We start from the raw sequence: 17,813 nt of genomic DNA, 5'->3' as shown, positions 1-17,813 counted from the left end.
AGCTCCGGCAATTTGTCTTTGCTGCCTCCCTCTTTTCTACAAGTTATTGAGTCAAGGGTGTGAATACTTATGTAAATGAGATTCCTGTATTCCATTTTCAATAAATGTGCAAAGAAATACTTGTAATGATGGGGTACTGTGTGTAGACGGGTGAGAAAAATATATTTAATCCAGGCTCGAACACAACTAAATGTGGAATAAGTCTAGGGGTATGAGTACTTTCTGAAGGCACTGTATGTCTAATCAAATATGAAATTCAACATAATTCCAACCACCCAAAACAATGTATATTGAATATAGGATGAAAAAGATGAACATTTCTATGTAGAATTTAACCCAGTTTAAAGTAGACATGATTATTATGTTGGAATTAGATTAACAGGTTGTTTAATCTATGTATTTAAGTTTGTTTTATTCTAATTTCAATGTTTACAACGCTGGTTGAAATATGATAAACGGCACTGGTTGATGAATTCCTACATTGATTCCACGGCACAACGCGTTGACAAATTACGTTGAAACAACGTTGATTCAACCAGTGTGCACCCAGTGGGATGTCTCTATTCTCAGCACTTATTATGACCAATTTTCTATTCAGACACTTTGTGGATACGGGCCCAGGTCTTTTTTTTAGTGGTTGGAGGGATCTTAGAATGACTCCAAGGTCAAAGTTTGTCATGTGGTCTAATTCAATGTTGACTTGAGTCCACATACCACATCATCTGAAAGAAAATGAAATAAGACTGTGCCTATCTTTTCTATTCGTAAGGGATGCTGAAATCACCTCCATGGTTTCAATCCCCACTAATGATCCCAGGCCTGACACACTCCCATTGGGCTGGTGGGCTCCTCAACATGAATCCCCTTTTTGTTCATCACATAGCCAATCCCCATTCCTCCACTCGCCCCAGTCCCCCTGCCCTCAATATGGACCGTGTTGCTTCCCACCTTAGAATTCTTCTTCAACTCCAGCTCAAGGAGCACAGAGCCTGCCACATTACCGTCTGTGTATACTTTGTTTCTTGCCCCAAACAAGAGAGGATTGGGGTTGCTTGTGGGATCCCTCAGTCCGCCTCCGTCCAATCCACCATTACCCCCATCTCTTGCTCTACCTTCCCTAGTTCCCCTTCCCGTTACCTCACCCCTATTCCCTGTGGGGCAGCAAGAGTTGGTCTGGCAGACTGCCTGGAAGCCCCTCTTGAAGTTCTCGTTGAAGTATCCGTAGATGATGGGGTTGACAGAAGAGTTGGAAAAGGCTAGCCAGTGGGCGAAGGGAAAGATGTATCCAGTGAGGAGCTCCAGCTGTTCCTCTCCCAGCCCTCCGTAGTCCGTCAGCAGCATCAGAGTCCACAGCGGCAGCCAGGACAGCATGAACAGCAGGGCCACCACGATCAGCATCTTGATCACCTTGATCTTCTTCTGGGAGATCTGTGGCCTTCCCCCCTCATGCCTTGCTGGGGGGGGAGGAGGTGCTGCATCCTGAGGTTCTCTGCTTGACACCACAGAGGTGTAGAGCTTCACCCCGATGCGCCCGTACATGACGGTGATGAGAGTCAGGGGCACCAAGTAGATGTGGGCGAACAGAACCGTGGTGTAGACCTTCCTCATCTTCGGGTCAGCAAAGTTCTCATAGCAGGAGTACAGGGGGTAGGTCATGTTGTAGTTCTGGCTGTAAACCATGTAGTGATCAGCCACCTCCTCCACGGTCAGGGCAGCTGCTGAGGGACACATGATTACCACGGCCAGAACCCAGATCATCGCTATGGTCGCCTTGGCAACTAAGAGGGTGAGTTTGGGCTGAAAAGGGTACACAATGCAGCGGAACCTGTGGAGAGTGGAAATAGAGAGAGGAAAAGGAAGAATGCTTGCTGTTTTTTTTGTGCCAAGGCACTATACAAATGTGGTCAAATATATTGGCACCCCTTGCACTTAGTGCAATGTTCTGTTTTTTTACATTCAAAACTGGTTGAATGGCTGTTTCTACACTGTAGGGCACCCTCAATCACAGGTGAGATAAATTACACAGTAAACAAGAATCATTGCCTGCAACCAAATTCCCTCCATCATACCAACCTGTCCACTGCGATGGCCACCAGGGTGAAGACTGAGGCAGCCACAGACATCCCCTGCACCAGACCACTCAGTTTACACACAGTGTTGGTAAACGGCCAGCCTGTTGACAAAATCAATGACAATGACCAACAACTACAAAGAGACAGCAGCCATATAGTTCAATTTACTTGGTAAAATAAGGACAAATTCAAATATAGACTTTCCCAGCTGCAATATCCTAGGCCTTGTACACAGTTGTCATATGCACTAACAAGTTGATGGCAAAATATATACATTTACACAGACACAAATCACTCAACCCACAGATGGAGATATAAACACTGGTTAAACAGGCATAAGATGGTTATGAAAACCAATTTGAATGAGTCTATAGAATGGGGAATCATAAGTAAAATTTGCTATTTGGCTGTAATTTGCTATCTTGTAGTTATACAACTATAGATGAGCCATTCTTTATATGTATAACAGTTATACAACTAGTCTGTAAATTAGCAATTTACATCCCCTCATTTTCCATCAGTAGAAAGTGCATAATGACAGTCTGAAATGAACATGATGAAATATGCATTAAATAAAATTCAAACAGTGTCTAAGATTTCTAAGTTATGTTTGAACAGAGCTCTTCATCACACCAAGCTCAGCAGGGTATAGGCACAATTTATATCCCGTTGCCAGGATAAATTGCAGAAAATGTATATTAACAAGATACCCAAAGCAATGATTTTCTGTCCATTAGATTGCTTTCTACAAAACACTTTAGTTCAATAGTAATTTAATTTCCTCAAATGAATGGGCATGCAAAAGATTAACATTATGAATAATGAACACGAGGATATGTACACCCATTATAGGGATAGTTTCTCGACAGAGAATGTAGAGAATCAAGATCTGATCTTTGTCCACGAGGTGCTACTCTTACCCATCATTAATATGAATTAAATCTCATTATGACTCTACATTGTCTCGGAGGAAAAGGGGGTTATGTGCTCAAACAACTGGAGTAGTGGTACTACTCTGTCTTATGAAGGTCGTTGACCGAAATGTCACGCTATGTTTCTAACTTTGGATACATTATTCATATTTTTACAGGGGTGCAACTTTCACTGGGGAGGTGGGGTCATGCAAAGCTTCTGGAAGGCTGGCTGGACCAGCACGCAAGAGTTGAGCATAGTTCAGTGTGTGTGTGGACCTCTTTCACCGAGTTGTAAACGCAAGTAGAGCAGAAACTGGCTACTCTTTAGTTGACTGATATAGCTGGCCAGGTAACTGCTGTTTAACTTTATAGAAAAAAACTAAACTAGTTTTTATTCGCAGTTCTGAGCTGGTATTGTAACTGACATGTAACGTTAGCTAATGTTTCATCCCCTCGCGACTGAGGTGGATGAATTAGCTATGCTAGCTAGTAGCTACCACAGCCAGGTCAGCTCTAGCCTCTAGCTATCTGTCAGATAGCGATATGAGGTGGCTATTATTACTATCTAACAGCAGTTGTTTGTATGGAAATGTTTTGTAGGCTTTGTTTTGTCCCATTTCAACAGAAGTAAATTCACTTGGCTAGCTTTCACCAGTTGATGTACCATTAGAGAAAGAGAGAGCTTGCCAAAAGTTGGCTAACTTTAGCTATTATTTTTGCCTCAATCACACTAGACCTGAATCAAATGATGAAACCATCAGCCAAACAATTGAAGATTTCATATTCTGAGGGGTTTTTTCAGTGCAATGTCAGTTTTTATTAGTCTGTATGTCGATGTAACATTATTGATCTGTCAGTTTCCTTAGCTAATTCCCTACTTTTCACACTGAGACAGTAATAAACAGCACTAGTGTTACAGGCATTAGAGTCATGGTGCAAGGTAGAGGTCTGCACCGCACATCCACAGCTTTTCATATCGCATTCCAGCCGCACCTGCTGGTTTTCTGCCTGACTCCCTGGTCCCAAACTCAACTGCAGTCCCGCAATGTTATTTTAGGCGTATGTCACACAGCTCACTTGCCAGCCATGGTTCCAGCAATCTTGTGCCCTATAGGCAATATCAAATGCGTATCGAATCTGGTTGAGAGAATGCCAAGCGTGTGCAAAGCTGTCATCAAGGCAAAGGGTGGCTACTTTGAAGAATCTCAAATATAACATATATTTTGATTTGTTTAACACTTTGTTGGTTACTACATTATTCCATATGTGTTATTTCATAGTTTTGATGTGTTCCCTATTATTCTACAATGTAGAAAATAGTAAAAATAAAGAAAAACCCTGGAATGAGTAGGTGTGTGTTTTGACTGGTAATGTATGTCCACTGGCAGGGTTTAGCCTTCACATTGGGTCTTGGGGGTGACGAAAAGATAGTGGGGTGGACCAAGGTTAAATGTTCAATGCTTATGGGCATACATGGGTCCCTCCAATATCCAAACCCAGTGATAAAATATGAATTCTTATGTAAATTGAGGTCTGAAGTAGCCAAGTTTCCTATTTTTTTTTGTCCTGCTTTTGGACGATAAGAAGAACATGGCCAGTGGTAAAAATAAACTCATGAAAAGTATTCAGCAGGAAGGATCTCTGACAATATTCCCCACTCTGTTATGTCTCCTCTGATCATTTAATGTTGCCTGCAGCAACACTTTGTTTATATTCATTATAACAATGTTTCGGATCTTTGTTTTTGATGAGTCATTCAGTCAATTCACAAATGACTAAAGCCATGCTCTGGAACTTTGCTATTAAGTCTATTTTTTAACCTCCCGCTGTGGGCTGGATGTGTCAATGTGTAGTTCATACATGCATAATCTATGAGCAGACTGTCTTACCTCAATTAGCAACAAAATCCCTAGTTTAAAATCAACCATTTTTTTGGAAGCTGTGCTGCACCATTTCCCCCCACATTGGCCAGCCCCCTAACAATTTGAGTTCCTGCCAATGAGCTTCAGCCCCTGCCATTTGCATGACAGTTAGCAAGATGCACACACAGCAGAGCGAGACAGAGACCAATGACATGGTACACATACAGTGCATTCATTTAGACTCCTTCACTTTTTCCACATTTTGATACATTACAGCCTTATTCTAAAATTGATTAAATAGTTTCCCCCCCACATCAATCTACACACAATACCTCATAATAGTAGACCAAAAACAGGTTTTTAGAAATGTTTGCAAATGTATTACAAATAAAAAAACTGATATCACATTCACACAAGTATTCAGACCCTTTACTCACTACTTTGTTGAAGCACCTTTGGCAGCGATTACAGCCTTGAGTCTTCTTGGGTATGACGCTACAAGCTTGGCACACCTGTATTTGGGGAGTTTCACGCATTCTTCTCTGCAGATCCTCTCAAGCTGTGTCGGGTTGGATGGGGAGTGTTGCTGCACAGCTATTTTTAGGTCTCTCCAGAGATGTTCGATCGGGTTCAAGTCCGGGTTCTGGCTGGACCACTCAAGGACATTCAGAGACTTGTCCAGAAGCCACCCCTGCGTTGTCTTGGCTGTGTGCTTAGGGTCATTGTCCTGTTGGAAGGTAAACCTTTCTTCCAGTCTGAGAGCTCTGGAGCAGGTTTTCATCAAGAATCTCAATATACTTTGCTCTGTTCATCTTTCCCTCGATCCTGACTAGTCTCCCAGTCCCTGATGCTGAAAAACATCCCCACAACATGATGCTGCCACCACCATGCTTCACTGTAGCAGCTACCATCTGGCCACTCTACGATAAAGGCCTGATTGGTGGAGTGCAGCAGAGATGGTTGTCCTTCTGGAAGGTTCTCCCATCTCCATGGGGGAACTCTGGAGCTTAGTCAGAGTGACCATTGGGTTCTTGGTCACCTCCCTGACCAAGGTCCTTCTCCCCCGATTGCTCAGTTTGGCCGGGCATTCAGCTCTAGGAAGAGTCTTGGTGGTTCCAAACTTCTTCCATTTAAGAATGATTGAGGCCACTGTATTCTTGGGGACCTTCAATGCTGCAGACATTTTTGTTGCCCTTCCCCAGATCTGTACCGTGACACTATCCTGTCTGGGAGCTCTAAGGACAATTCTTTTGACCTCATGTCTTTGTTTTTATTTTTTACATGCACTGTCAACTGTTGGACTTTATATTGGCAAGTGTGTGCCTTTCCAAATCATCTCCAATCAATTGAATTTACCACAGATAGACTCCAATCAAATTGAAGAAACAGCTCAAGGATGATCAATGGAAACAGGATGCACCTGAGCTCAATTTCGAGTCTCATAGCAAAGGGTCTCAATACTTACGTGAATAAGATATCTTTTTTTGTTTTATACATTTGCAAAAATGCCTAAACTCGTTTTTGCTTTGCCATTATGGGGTATTGTGTGTAGATTGAGGAACATTTTGTATTTAATCAATTTTAGAACAACACTAACGTAACAAGATGTGGAAAGTGAAGGGGTCTGAATATTTCCGGATGCACTGTATCTGTACATATTTGACGTAGTAGACCAGTTTTGGTTCGCCGGCTCAGAGTTGCCTTCGCCAGCTCCGACAGAATTGCCTTCGCCAGCTCCGACAGAGTTGCATTCGCCACCCCATACAGAGTTGCATTCACCAGGTCAGTCAAACCGTTGCCTACCTGTGATGAGGTTGTCCACCAGCGTTGTGGGGATGCAGAAAATGCCCACCAACAGGTCGCTGACCGCCAGGTTGAGGATGAAAAGGTTGGTGACGGTTCTCATGCGGCGGTTCCCCAGCACGATCAGACACACCAGCACATTACCCACCATGCACAGCAGGAAGATGAACAGGTAGGCCAGGATGAAGCTAGCAGCCACAGGGAGGGAGTGCTGGTAGTAAGGGAAATAGGTGATGTTGTTGGTGGTGGTGGTGTAGTTGGTGTGGTTAGCAGCATCATAGTAGAGGAGGAGGTGGCTGGAGGAGTTCAAGGCTATCATGGTGCCTGTCGAGTCCTCCAGTTCAGTCAAACCCTTCTCTTCTTTGCTGCTCCACACCTCCATCACTCCTCTCTTCTTCAGGGTGGGGCACGCAGCCACTCACACGCCGCTCTGCACCTTGGGACACAGACAAAAAGAAGCAAATCATTTCCTTATACAATTCTGGCAGATTCATACAGTGCATCTCCAGACGTTCTAATTATTCAGTCATTTGAATTTCATAGCCTACTTACTGTGGCCAATACACTTCATACTTGGTAGCGCACATGTTTGGATATTGGTACAAAGACACTGTAATAGATCTGACTTGAGGACATTGCTTTCAGAATAAATAACAAGGTTCTCATATCATCAATTTGTCATTGTAGTAATTTACGCTTACCTCAGACACACTGAGATGAATCACATTGACATGAAGCACAATTCTTAGTAATAGATAGTTAGCTCACAAGCAGCTCCCATTGATGAGAGCTAAAATTACATGCCAGTTAGCCCTGTCGTTGACCTTAAAAAATTTCCTGCAACTTAGATCACCTCCTGAATCAAACACTAATCAGGTTCTACACAGTTCTATATTTGAACCAGTTACTGTAACACAATTATGTGCACGATACCCAAATCCTCGACAAACGTCTACTATATGAAATAAGCCATGCTAACCAATTGCTTATTCTGAGTTGAGTGGACTTTAAATGAACAAGAATTTGGGCCAATGTGTTAGTTTGTTCGATCAACAAACTGCTAGAAGTGAGCTGAATTTGTAAAAGCTTGTTGAGTAAAATTATAAATTCATGTTTGCCTTTGGAAGGCAGTAGAAAAGTAAATTAATATTTAGTTGTAGGTTAAATCTCAAGATGTTCTCCAATTAAAAGGACACATTCAATCTTATTCAGTCTAATTATTTTAAGTATTTAATTATATACTGTACATAAAATGTTCTGATACGGCATTTATTCTGCATCTATAATTCTATTCCAAAAATGTCATGTCTGTCAATGTCTGTTTCTTCATACAATATTAGTACACTTAGACATATAGGATCTTTATTTGAAGAGAAAATCAAGTCTGAAATCTCAAAGTGGCTATTAAACTTCAATAGCGTTTTTAATCCTCAAAGATTTAAATCTCCTGCGTTGCAGGAAACTTGTCCTGCAACAGGGTGTTCAAATTAAGATCCTACACCTGTTAATGTTTTCATGCCATCTACTGAAAACCTTTTTATTTTACTTGGTACTCATTTTCGAATGTTTTTAAATGTTTTCCAAGACACCAATCACTTCCCACTATTCCACGTTGTTTTTACGTAATAGCGTTGATCCAACCAGTGTGTGCCCAGTGGGTTCCCCTTAGAGACTCACTGTCACTAATCATTTATCTTACATTGCATCTTTGACAGAGTCATGTACAAGGATCATTGTATGCACTCAGTGAATCGTACAATGAGAGACCTTTACAATAAGTGGCCTTAACCTGAAAATTGTTCTTGTTAATTTCTTTCTTTCACAGACGCCTTCTTGAAACAGCATACTGTAGGCCAGGAAGTCATTATGTGTGTTATAATTCTAAATCTATGAACAAGGCCCTACGATAATAAGAGCCTGAGAACAAAGAGAGACATTTACAATAAGTAACCTTATCTTGAACCTTTTTCTTAATAACAGCCTTTCTTTCACAGATACAGTACATACTGGAAATGTGTTTTATAGTAATTATATTATAAAACAATGAACCAGGCCTTAACTATCATGTGTGCAAGAAGAAAAAAAAATCACACTGCCTGGCAAAAATTTTCAGGACCCTTGGATTTCTTCACATTTTGTGTTACAAAGTGGGATTTAAATTGATTTAATTGTACTTTTTCGTCAACAAGCTACACAAAATAAAAATAAAACTAATTTAAGATAATAAAAAAATATATATAATTAAAATATAGTCATTGCATAAGTTGGCCTATTCAGCCTCTTCAGATAAATTAGTTCAGGAGTCAAATTTGTCTTAACAAATCACATAATAAGTTCCATGGACTAATAGGGAATTAATAGGGGTTGACATGATTTTTGACTGACTAACCCTTCCTCTGTCCCCCATACATACAACATCTGTAAGGTTCCTCAGTCAAGTATTGAATTTCAAAACACAGATTTAACTATAGGGAGCTTTTTGAAAGCCTCATAACGAATGGCAGTGACATTGACAATCTCTTTAAGTTGACTCTTTAAGCCGCCTCTCTTGAAGCCGCCTCTCCTTCCAGTTCTCTGCTGCCAATGACTGGAACGAACTACAAAAATCTCTGAAACTGGAAACACATCTCCCTCACTAGCTTTAAGCACCAGCTGTCAGAGCAGCTCATAGATTACTGCACCTGTACATAGCCCATCTATAATTTAGCCCAAACAACTACCTCTCCCCCTACTGTATTTATTTATTTTGCTCTTTTGCACCCCATTATTTCTATCTCTACTTTGCACATTCTTCCACTGCAAATCTACCATTCCAGTGTTTTACTTGCTATATTATATTTACTTCGCCACCATGGCCTTTTTTTGCCTTTACCTCCCTTATCTCACCTCATTTGCTCACATTGTATATAGACTTATTTTTATACTGTATTATTGACTGTATGTTTGTTTTACTCCATGTGTAACTGTGTTGTTGTATCTGTCGAACTGCTTTGCTTTATCTTGGCCAGGTCGCAATTGTAAATGAGAACATGTTCTCAACTTGTCTACCTGGTTAAATAAAGGTGAGTGAAAAAAAGTATTAATAATTAATAATTATGATGTGGATTATGTATTAAACCACCCAGACAGTCTTCTTTCTGAATTGAGCTGCAGGACAGGAATGAAACTACTCAAGGATGTTGCAATGAGGCCAAAAACTGGGGAGTTTATCAGAATAAAAAGAAACAGGATGTAGCTAAGCACAGGCAAAATCCTAGAGGAAAACCTGATCCACTCTGCATTACACTGGAGACTGGGAGAGGAATTCACCTTTCAGCAGGACAATAACCTATAACACAAGCCTAAATCTACACTGGAGTTGCTTACCAATAAGTGACTGTGAATGTTACGGAATGGTCAAGTTACAGCTTTGACTGAAAACTGCTTGAAAATCTATGGAAAGACTTGAAAATTGCTGTCTAACCATGATCCCCAACATCTTGAAGAATTTAGAAAATAATAAATGGGCAAATATTGCACAATCCAGGTGTGCAAAGCTCTTATAGACTTACCCAAGAAGACTCACAGCTGTAATCGATGCCAAAGGTGTTTCTAACATGTATTACCTCAGGAATGAGACAGAGATGGCCGCCTCGCTTCGTGTTCTTAGGAAACTATGCAGTATTTCGTTTTCGTTTTAATGTATTATTTCTTACATTGTTACCCCAGGAAATCTTAAGTTTTATTACATACAGCCGGGAGGAACTATTGGATATAAGAGCAATGTCAACTTACCAACATTACGACCAGGAATTCGACTTTCCCGAAGCGGATCCTCTGTTTGGTCCACCACCCAGGACAATGGATCGGATCCCAGCCGGCGACCCAAAACAACGGCACCGCAGAAGGGGCAGACGAAGCGGTCTTCTAGTCAGGCTCCATAGACGGGCACAACATGCACCACTCCCGAGTATACTACCAGCCAACGTACAGTCTCTTGACAACAAGGTAGATGAAATCTGAGCAAGGGTTGCATTCCAGAGAGACATCAGAGATTGTAACGTTCTTTAGTTTTATGGAAACATGGCTCACTCGGGATACGTTATCAGAGTCGGTACAGCCACCTGGTTTCTTCACGCATCGCGCCGACAGAAACAAACATCTCTCTGGTAAGAAGAAGGGCGGGTGTGTATGCCTTATGATTATCGAGATGTGGTGAGATCATAACAACATATAGGAACTCAAATCCTTTTGATCACCTGACCTAGAATTCCTTACAATCAAATGTCGACCGCATTATCTACCAAGAGAATTCTCTTAGATTATAATCACAGTCGTGTATATCCCCCCCCCCAAGCAGACACCTCGACGACCGAAAGAACTTCATTGGACTTTATGTAAACTGGAAACCACATATCCTTAGGCTGCATTTATTGTAGCTGGGGATTTTAACAAGGCTAATCTGAAAACAAGGCTCCCTAAATTTAATCAGCATATCGAATGCGCGACCCGGGCTGGCAAAACCCTGGATCAGTGTTACTCTAACTTCCGCGATGCATACTAAGCCCTCCCTCGCACTCCTTTCGGAAAATCTGACCACAACTCCATTTTATTGCTCCCAGCCAATAGACAGAAACTAAAACAAGAAACACCCGTGCTCAGGTCTGCCCAATGCTGGACCGACCAATCTGATTCCACGCTTCAAGATTGCTTCGATCATGTGGACTGGGATATTTTCCGCATAGTGTCGGACAACAACATTGATGAATACGCTGATTCATTGAGCGAGTTTATTAGCAAGTGCATTGGTTATGTTGTACCCACAGCGACTATTAAAACCTTTCCCAACCAGAAACCATGGATTGATGGCAGCATTCGCGCAAAACTGAAAGCGCGTACCACTGCTTTTAATCAGGGCAAGGGGACCAGAAACATGACCGAATACAAACAGTGCAGCTATTCCCTCCGCAAGGCAATCAAACAAGCTAAGTGTCAATATAGAGACAAAGTAGAGTCGCAATTCAACGGCTCAGACACAAGAGGTATGTGGCAGGGTCTACAGTCAATCACAGACTACAAAAAGAAAACCAGCCCTGTCGCAGACCACGATGTCTTGCTACCAGACAAACTAAACAACTTCTTTGCTCGCTTTGAAAACAATACAGTGCCACCGACACTGTCTGCTACCAAAACCTGCGTGCGCTCCTTCAATCCAGCCAAAGTGAATAAAACATTTAAACATGTTAACCCTCGCAGGGCTGCTGGCCCAGACGGCATACCTAGTCGCGTCCTCAGAGCATGCGCAGACCAGCTGGCTGGTGTGTTTACGGACATATTCAATCAATCAAACAATCCTTATCCCAGTCTGACCCCTCCTGTCTCAGCCTCCAGTATTTATGCTGCAGTAGTTTATGTGTCGGGGGGCAAGGGTCAGTTTGTTATATCTGGAGTACTTCTCCTGTCCTATTCGGTGTCCTGTGTGAATTTAAGTGTGCTCTCTCTAATCTTTTCTTTCTCTCTCTCGGAGGACCTGAGCCCTAGGACCATGCCTCGGGACTACCTGACATGATGACTCCTTGCTGTCCCCAGTCCACCTGGCCGTGCTGCTGCTCCAGTTTCAACTGTTCTGCCTTATTATTATTGGACCATGCTGGTCATTTATGAACCTTTTGAACATCTTGGCCATGTTCTGTTATAATCTCCACCCGGCACAGCCAGAAGAGGACTGGCCACCCCACATAGCCTGGTTCCACTCTAGGTTTCTTCCTAGGTTTTGGCCTTTCTAGGGAGTTTTTCCTAGCCACCGTGCTTCTACACCTGCATTGCTTGCTTTTTGGGGTTTTAGGCCGGGTTTCTGTACAGCACTTTGAGATATCAGCTGATGTACGAAGGGCTATATAAATAAATTTGATTTGATTTGATGTTCCCACATGCTTCAAGAGGGACATCATTGTTCCTGTTCCCAAAAAAGCTATGGTAACTGAACTAAATGACTATCGCCCCGTAGCACTCACTTCCGTCATCATGAAGTGCTTTGAGAGACTAGTCAAGGACCATATCACCTCCACCCTACCGCACACCCTAGACCCACTCAAATTTGCTTACTGCCCCAATAAATCAAATCAAAATCAAATGTATTTGTCACATACACATGGTTAGCAGATGTTAATGCGAATGTAGCGAAATGCTTGTGCTTTTAGTTCCGACAGTGCAGTAATAACCAACGAGTAATCTAACCTAACAATTCCAAAAGTACTACCTTATACACACAAGTGTAAAGGGATACATAATATGTATATAAAGATATATGAATGATTGATAGTAGTGATAGATGGTACAGAACGGAGTGATGGTACAGAACGGAGTGATGGTACAGAACGGAGTGATGGTACAGAACGGCATAGGCAAGATGCAGTAGATGGTATTGAGTACAGCATATACATATGAGATGAGTAATGTAGGGTATGTAAACAAAGTGGCATAGTTTAAAGTGGCTAGTGATACATGTATTACATAAAGATGCAGTAGATGATATAGAGTACAGTATACACATATACATATAAGAAGAGCAATGTAGGGTATGTAAACATTATATTAAGTAGCATTGTTTAAAGTGGCTAGTGATATATTTTACATCAATTTACATCAATTTCCATTATTAAAGTGGCTGGAGTTGAGTCAGTGTGTTGGCAGCAGCCACTCAATGTTAGTGGTGGCTGTTTAACAGTCTGATGGCCTTGAGATAGAAGCTGTTTTTCAGTCTCTCGGTCCCTGCTTTGATGCACCTGTACTGACCTCGCCTTCTGGATGACAGCGGGGTGAACAGGCAGTGGCTCGGGTGGTTGTTGTCCTTGATGATCTTTATGGCCTTCCTGTGACATCGGGTGGTGTAGGTGTCCTGGAGGGCAGATAGTTTGTCCCCGGTGATGTGTTGTGCAGACCTCACTACCCTTTGGAGAGCCTTACGGTTGTGGGCGGAGCAGTTGCCGTACCAGGCGGTGATACAGCCCGACAGGATGCTCTCGATTGTGCATCTGTAGAAGTTTGTGAGTGCTTTTGGTGACAAGCTGAATTTGGTGACACGCTGTCTGTGTGGGTGGACCAATTCAGTTTGTCCGTGATGTGTACGCCGAGGAACTTAACTTACTACCCTCTCCACTACTGTCCCATCGATGTGGATAGGGGGGTGCTCCCTCTGCTGTTTCCTGAAGTCCACAATCATCTCCTTTGTTTTGTTGATGTTGAGTGTGAGGTTATTTTCCTGACACCACACTCCGAGGGCCCTCACCTCCTCCCTGTAGGCCGTCTCGTCGTTGTTGGTAATCAAGCCTACCACTGTAGTGTGATTGAGTTGGAGGCGTGCATGGCCACGCAGTCGTGGGTGAACAGGGAGTACAGGAGAGGGCTCAGTACGCACCCATGCTGAGCTGTAGACGATGAACAGCATTCTTACATAGGTATTCTTCTTGTAAAGATGGGTTAGGGCAGTGTGCAGTGTGATTGCGATTGCGTCGTCTGTGGACCAGCAATCCCAGTCTGCTGTTCCCACATGCTTCAAGAGGGCCACCATTGTCCCAGTTCCCAAGAAAGCTAAGGTACAGTAACTGAGCTAAACGACTACCGCTCCATAGCACTCACTTCCGTCATCATGAAGTGCTTGAGAGACTAGTCAAGGACCATATCACCTCCACCCTACCTGACACCCTAGACCCACTCCAATTTGTTTACATACCCTACATTACTCATGTATATACTGTACTCTATACCATCTACTGCATCTGGCCTATGCCGTTCGGCCATCGCTCATCCATATATTTTTATGTACATATTCATTCCTTTACACTTGTGTGTATAAGGTAGTTGTTGTGGAATTGTTAGATTACTTGTTAAATATTACTGCATAGCCGGAACTAGAAGCACACGCATTTCGCTACACTCGCATTAACATCTGCTAACCATGTGTATGTGACAAATAACATTTGATTTGAAGGTGAAAACTTACAACAACTATATTTTAGTCCACTTTGACATTAGAGTATTCTGCCTGGAAGGCCAGCATCCCTTGAGTTGCCTCTTCACTGTTGACGTTGAGACTGGTGTTTTGCGGGTACTATTTAATGAAGCTGCCAGTTGATGACTTGTGAGACATCTGTTTCTCAAACTAGACACTAATATCCTCTTGCCCTCCGGGGCCTTCCACTCCTCTTTCTATTCTGGTTAGGGTCAGTTTGCGCTGTCCCGTGAAGCGAGTAGTACACAGCATTGTACGAGATCTTCAGTTTCTTGGTAATTTAATGAAATAGCCTTAATTTCTCCGAACAAGAATAGACTGACAAGTTTCAAAAGAAATGTATTTGTTTCTGGCCATTTTGAGCCTGTAGTCAAACCCACAAAGGCTGATTCTCCAGATACTCAACTAGTCTAAAGGCCAGTTTTATTTCTTCTTTAATCAGAACAGTTTTTAGCTGTGCTAACATAATTGCAAAAGGGATTTCTAATGATCAATTAGCTAATCCAAGTTTATCATTTGAAAAGGCTAACACAACGTGACATTGAAACACAGGAGTGATGGTTGCTGATAATGGGCCTCTGTACGCCTATGTAGATATTCCATTTAAAAAATCTGCAGTTTCCAGCTACAATAGTCCTTTACAACATTAACAATGTCCACACTGTATTTCTGTTCAATTTGATGTTATTTTAAAAATGGACAGAAAAGTGATTTTCTTTCAAAAACAAGAACATTTCTAAGTGATCCCAAACTTTTGAACGGAACTGTACACGTTGCTTTATAGAAACCAACAACATGTGATACACAGAAGGGTCATTCTGTGTGAAACTGGAACCAAAAAAAACATTCCGTTTGGATCCTTTTTAAATTGTCAAAGTTGTACCAAACATGAGAAAAAAAAAGGTTTACTTGGAGAATGTCCAAAGGATCAACATATAGTAAAGTCCAAAGACCTACAGTGGGTGTAAAAAAAAAAATACAGTAGTTGAATTCTGAATCATATTTTTTTATTTGACCTTTTATTTAACTAGGCAAGTCAGTTAAGAACAGATTCGTATATGATTGCGTGTTCCTAGGCAATATGCTATCCAGCTTGTACACTCTTGGGTCTCATGAAAAATAAGGTTGATGAACTCTGGAATGTGCTGTACACAGCATAGTTTTCTATTGATGTTTACACCCAGATACTTAAAGACGATGTGCTTCTCTGGTGTCATTACGGAAAGACTCAGGCTAGTTGAAAATGATTTCCTCCAGTGTGTTTTTTTTTTGTTGACAGTAAAGTAAGTATGAAACGTTGTTCATCCATCAGACCACTGTACTAACCACTCTGAATCTCGGACCTGTTCACACCCGTTTCCAGATTGCATATCCTTTATAATATTTTAGAACAACAAAGACATCACACAGACGGTTTCATTCTTTATCTGTCATTTTTGGTCATCACCAAAATATGGACATAGTCTGTGTCAATCTTTGTACTTCATAATTGCCTGACTGGTTCTGAAATAAATTATCTGCATAGAAAGCACCCCTTCAATGCCTCTAATTAATCCTCAATCCATAAATTCACAGTTTGCTGCTTTCAAGGGCTTTTCATTAACGTAAAACCCTTGAGATGAGATGGACAATGTTATGATGACAGTTGGACAGTGCTGTCAAGGCATCGTTGATATTTCCATGGCATTTATCGATCTAGGGTTCTGTCCTTATCTATTTGCCATTTAGAATGTATCATTTGTGGCAGCTTACAAATATGAAATACAGTCAGTTTTGGCCATAAAATGTGATCTGCACTGTAGCACAGTAAAAGAAAATGCTTCATAGTGGATGTACTGTAACTGAACCATCAGAGGTATATTTCAGAAATGTATTTCCTTATTACATCAGTTATTGTTAATTGTAGATATTGATAGGCAGATTTTTCTAACCTGGCGTCGTCCTGCAAGAGCTTGTACCTTGCACCACACACACACACACACACACACACACACACACACACACACACACACACACACACACACAATTAATCCACTTCTGTGGTTCTGTTTAATATGCTTTAGCAACAATCACTTGCAGGTATGCATCACAAATGGCACCCTATCCCCTAGTGGACTACAATATACCATAGGGCTCTGGTCAAAAGTAGCACACTATATAGGAAAAAGGGGTTCCATTTGGGAAGCAGTCCTGTTCTGCCATATAGAAGACACGTTTCTATTCTGTTCTCAGATGTATTATTATGGGTAGACTTCTAAATGCCATGGTTAATTGCTGGTGTGTGGGTGGACGGTATTGTGTAATTATAGTCAGAAAAGGGAGAAAAAAATGACAGTATACTGTTAGGGTACTAGCTCAGTCAATTTTTCATTTTTTAAAATTGTACCTTTATTTAACTATGCAAGTCAATTAAGAACAAATTCTTATTTTCATTGACCGCCTAGGAACAGTGGGTTAACTGCCTTGTTCGGGGGCAAAACGACAGACTTTTACCTTGTCAGCTCGGGGATTCGATCTTTCGGTTAATAGGCCCACGCACTAACCACTAGGCCACCCTGCCGTCTTATTATCATGGCCTTTAGGATGAAGTATTTTCTTCAGTTTTCCTCCAAGAACAACTGAACATCTTTAATGAACCCAAGTCACATGTGATTCAGTTTATCAATGGAACAAAGAAAGTGTTCCATTCTATTACATTTAAATGAAAAGATAAAGGGAAATAAAAGGAATATAAAGCTTGATAGAGAGAAAACAAAACAATTAAAGATGGAAAAGGCTTTTATTCAATGTGCTTCATTCTACATATGTGACTGACCGCCTTGATTCGGTCTTATGTAGCCAAATTGTGTTTTTTACTTTGGATAAAAGCAGAGACACAGAGCTGCAAAATGGCATATCATACACTGCATTTGAGGAACAATGGGAAGGTAATTCCGCTTTGAAAGTTGATAAACTTGTAACCTCACTTTTTCAGAAAATTGCGTTTTAATGTTTTGGTACCTACCGGAGAGCTCTTCTTTGTCTACACCCGTTCAGCATTGTTCACACCCTCTTAAGCTTTAGCCCCCACCCAAACTCTGACCATTTTACTCGCTCTAGCAGAGCTAGTTTGGCTGTTTTCATGTTATCCAGAGTGTTGGTGACTGTAACTGTAATGATGTGTGCTGAGAGT

At 41.5% G+C, this 17,813-nt stretch overlaps 1 protein-coding gene across 1 annotated transcript; it reads right to left on the bottom strand.

The window, feature by feature from the left end:
- Window positions 1-208: 208 nt before the first annotated feature.
- On the bottom strand, window positions 209-7,033 carry LOC112249699 (neuropeptide FF receptor 1-like). The gene is made up of 3 exons (XM_024419477.1): window positions 6,652-7,033; window positions 2,074-2,173; window positions 209-1,825 (listed from the first exon to the last, which is right to left on the bottom strand). The coding sequence occupies exons 1-3, from the start codon at window positions 7,031-7,033 to the stop codon at window positions 805-807; spliced, it is 1,503 nt and encodes a 500-aa protein (XP_024275245.1). The 3' UTR covers window positions 209-804.
- Between the last annotated feature and the right edge of the window lie 10,780 nt (window positions 7,034-17,813).

The sequence above is a fragment of the Oncorhynchus tshawytscha genome, linkage group LG04 (genome assembly GCF_018296145.1).
Source record: "Oncorhynchus tshawytscha isolate Ot180627B linkage group LG04, Otsh_v2.0, whole genome shotgun sequence".
Classification (NCBI taxonomy): domain Eukaryota; kingdom Metazoa; phylum Chordata; class Actinopteri; order Salmoniformes; family Salmonidae; genus Oncorhynchus; species Oncorhynchus tshawytscha.
Note: the sequence above shows the minus strand (reverse complement) of the source record. Positions and strands in the feature narration are given on the sequence as shown.

Coding starts and splice junctions, on each gene's coding strand:
- LOC112249699 (XM_024419477.1), bottom strand. CDS start 7,033: ATGGAGGTGTGGAGCAGCAAAGAAGAGAAGGGTTTGACTGAACTGGAG. Junction 2,174..6,651: donor GGTGGACAACCTCATCACAG/GTAGGCAACGGT, acceptor TTTTGTCAACAG/GCTGGCCGTTTACCAACACT. Junction 1,826..2,073: donor GTGGCCATCGCAGTGGACAG/GTTGGTATGATG, acceptor CACTCTCCACAG/GTTCCGCTGCATTGTGTACC.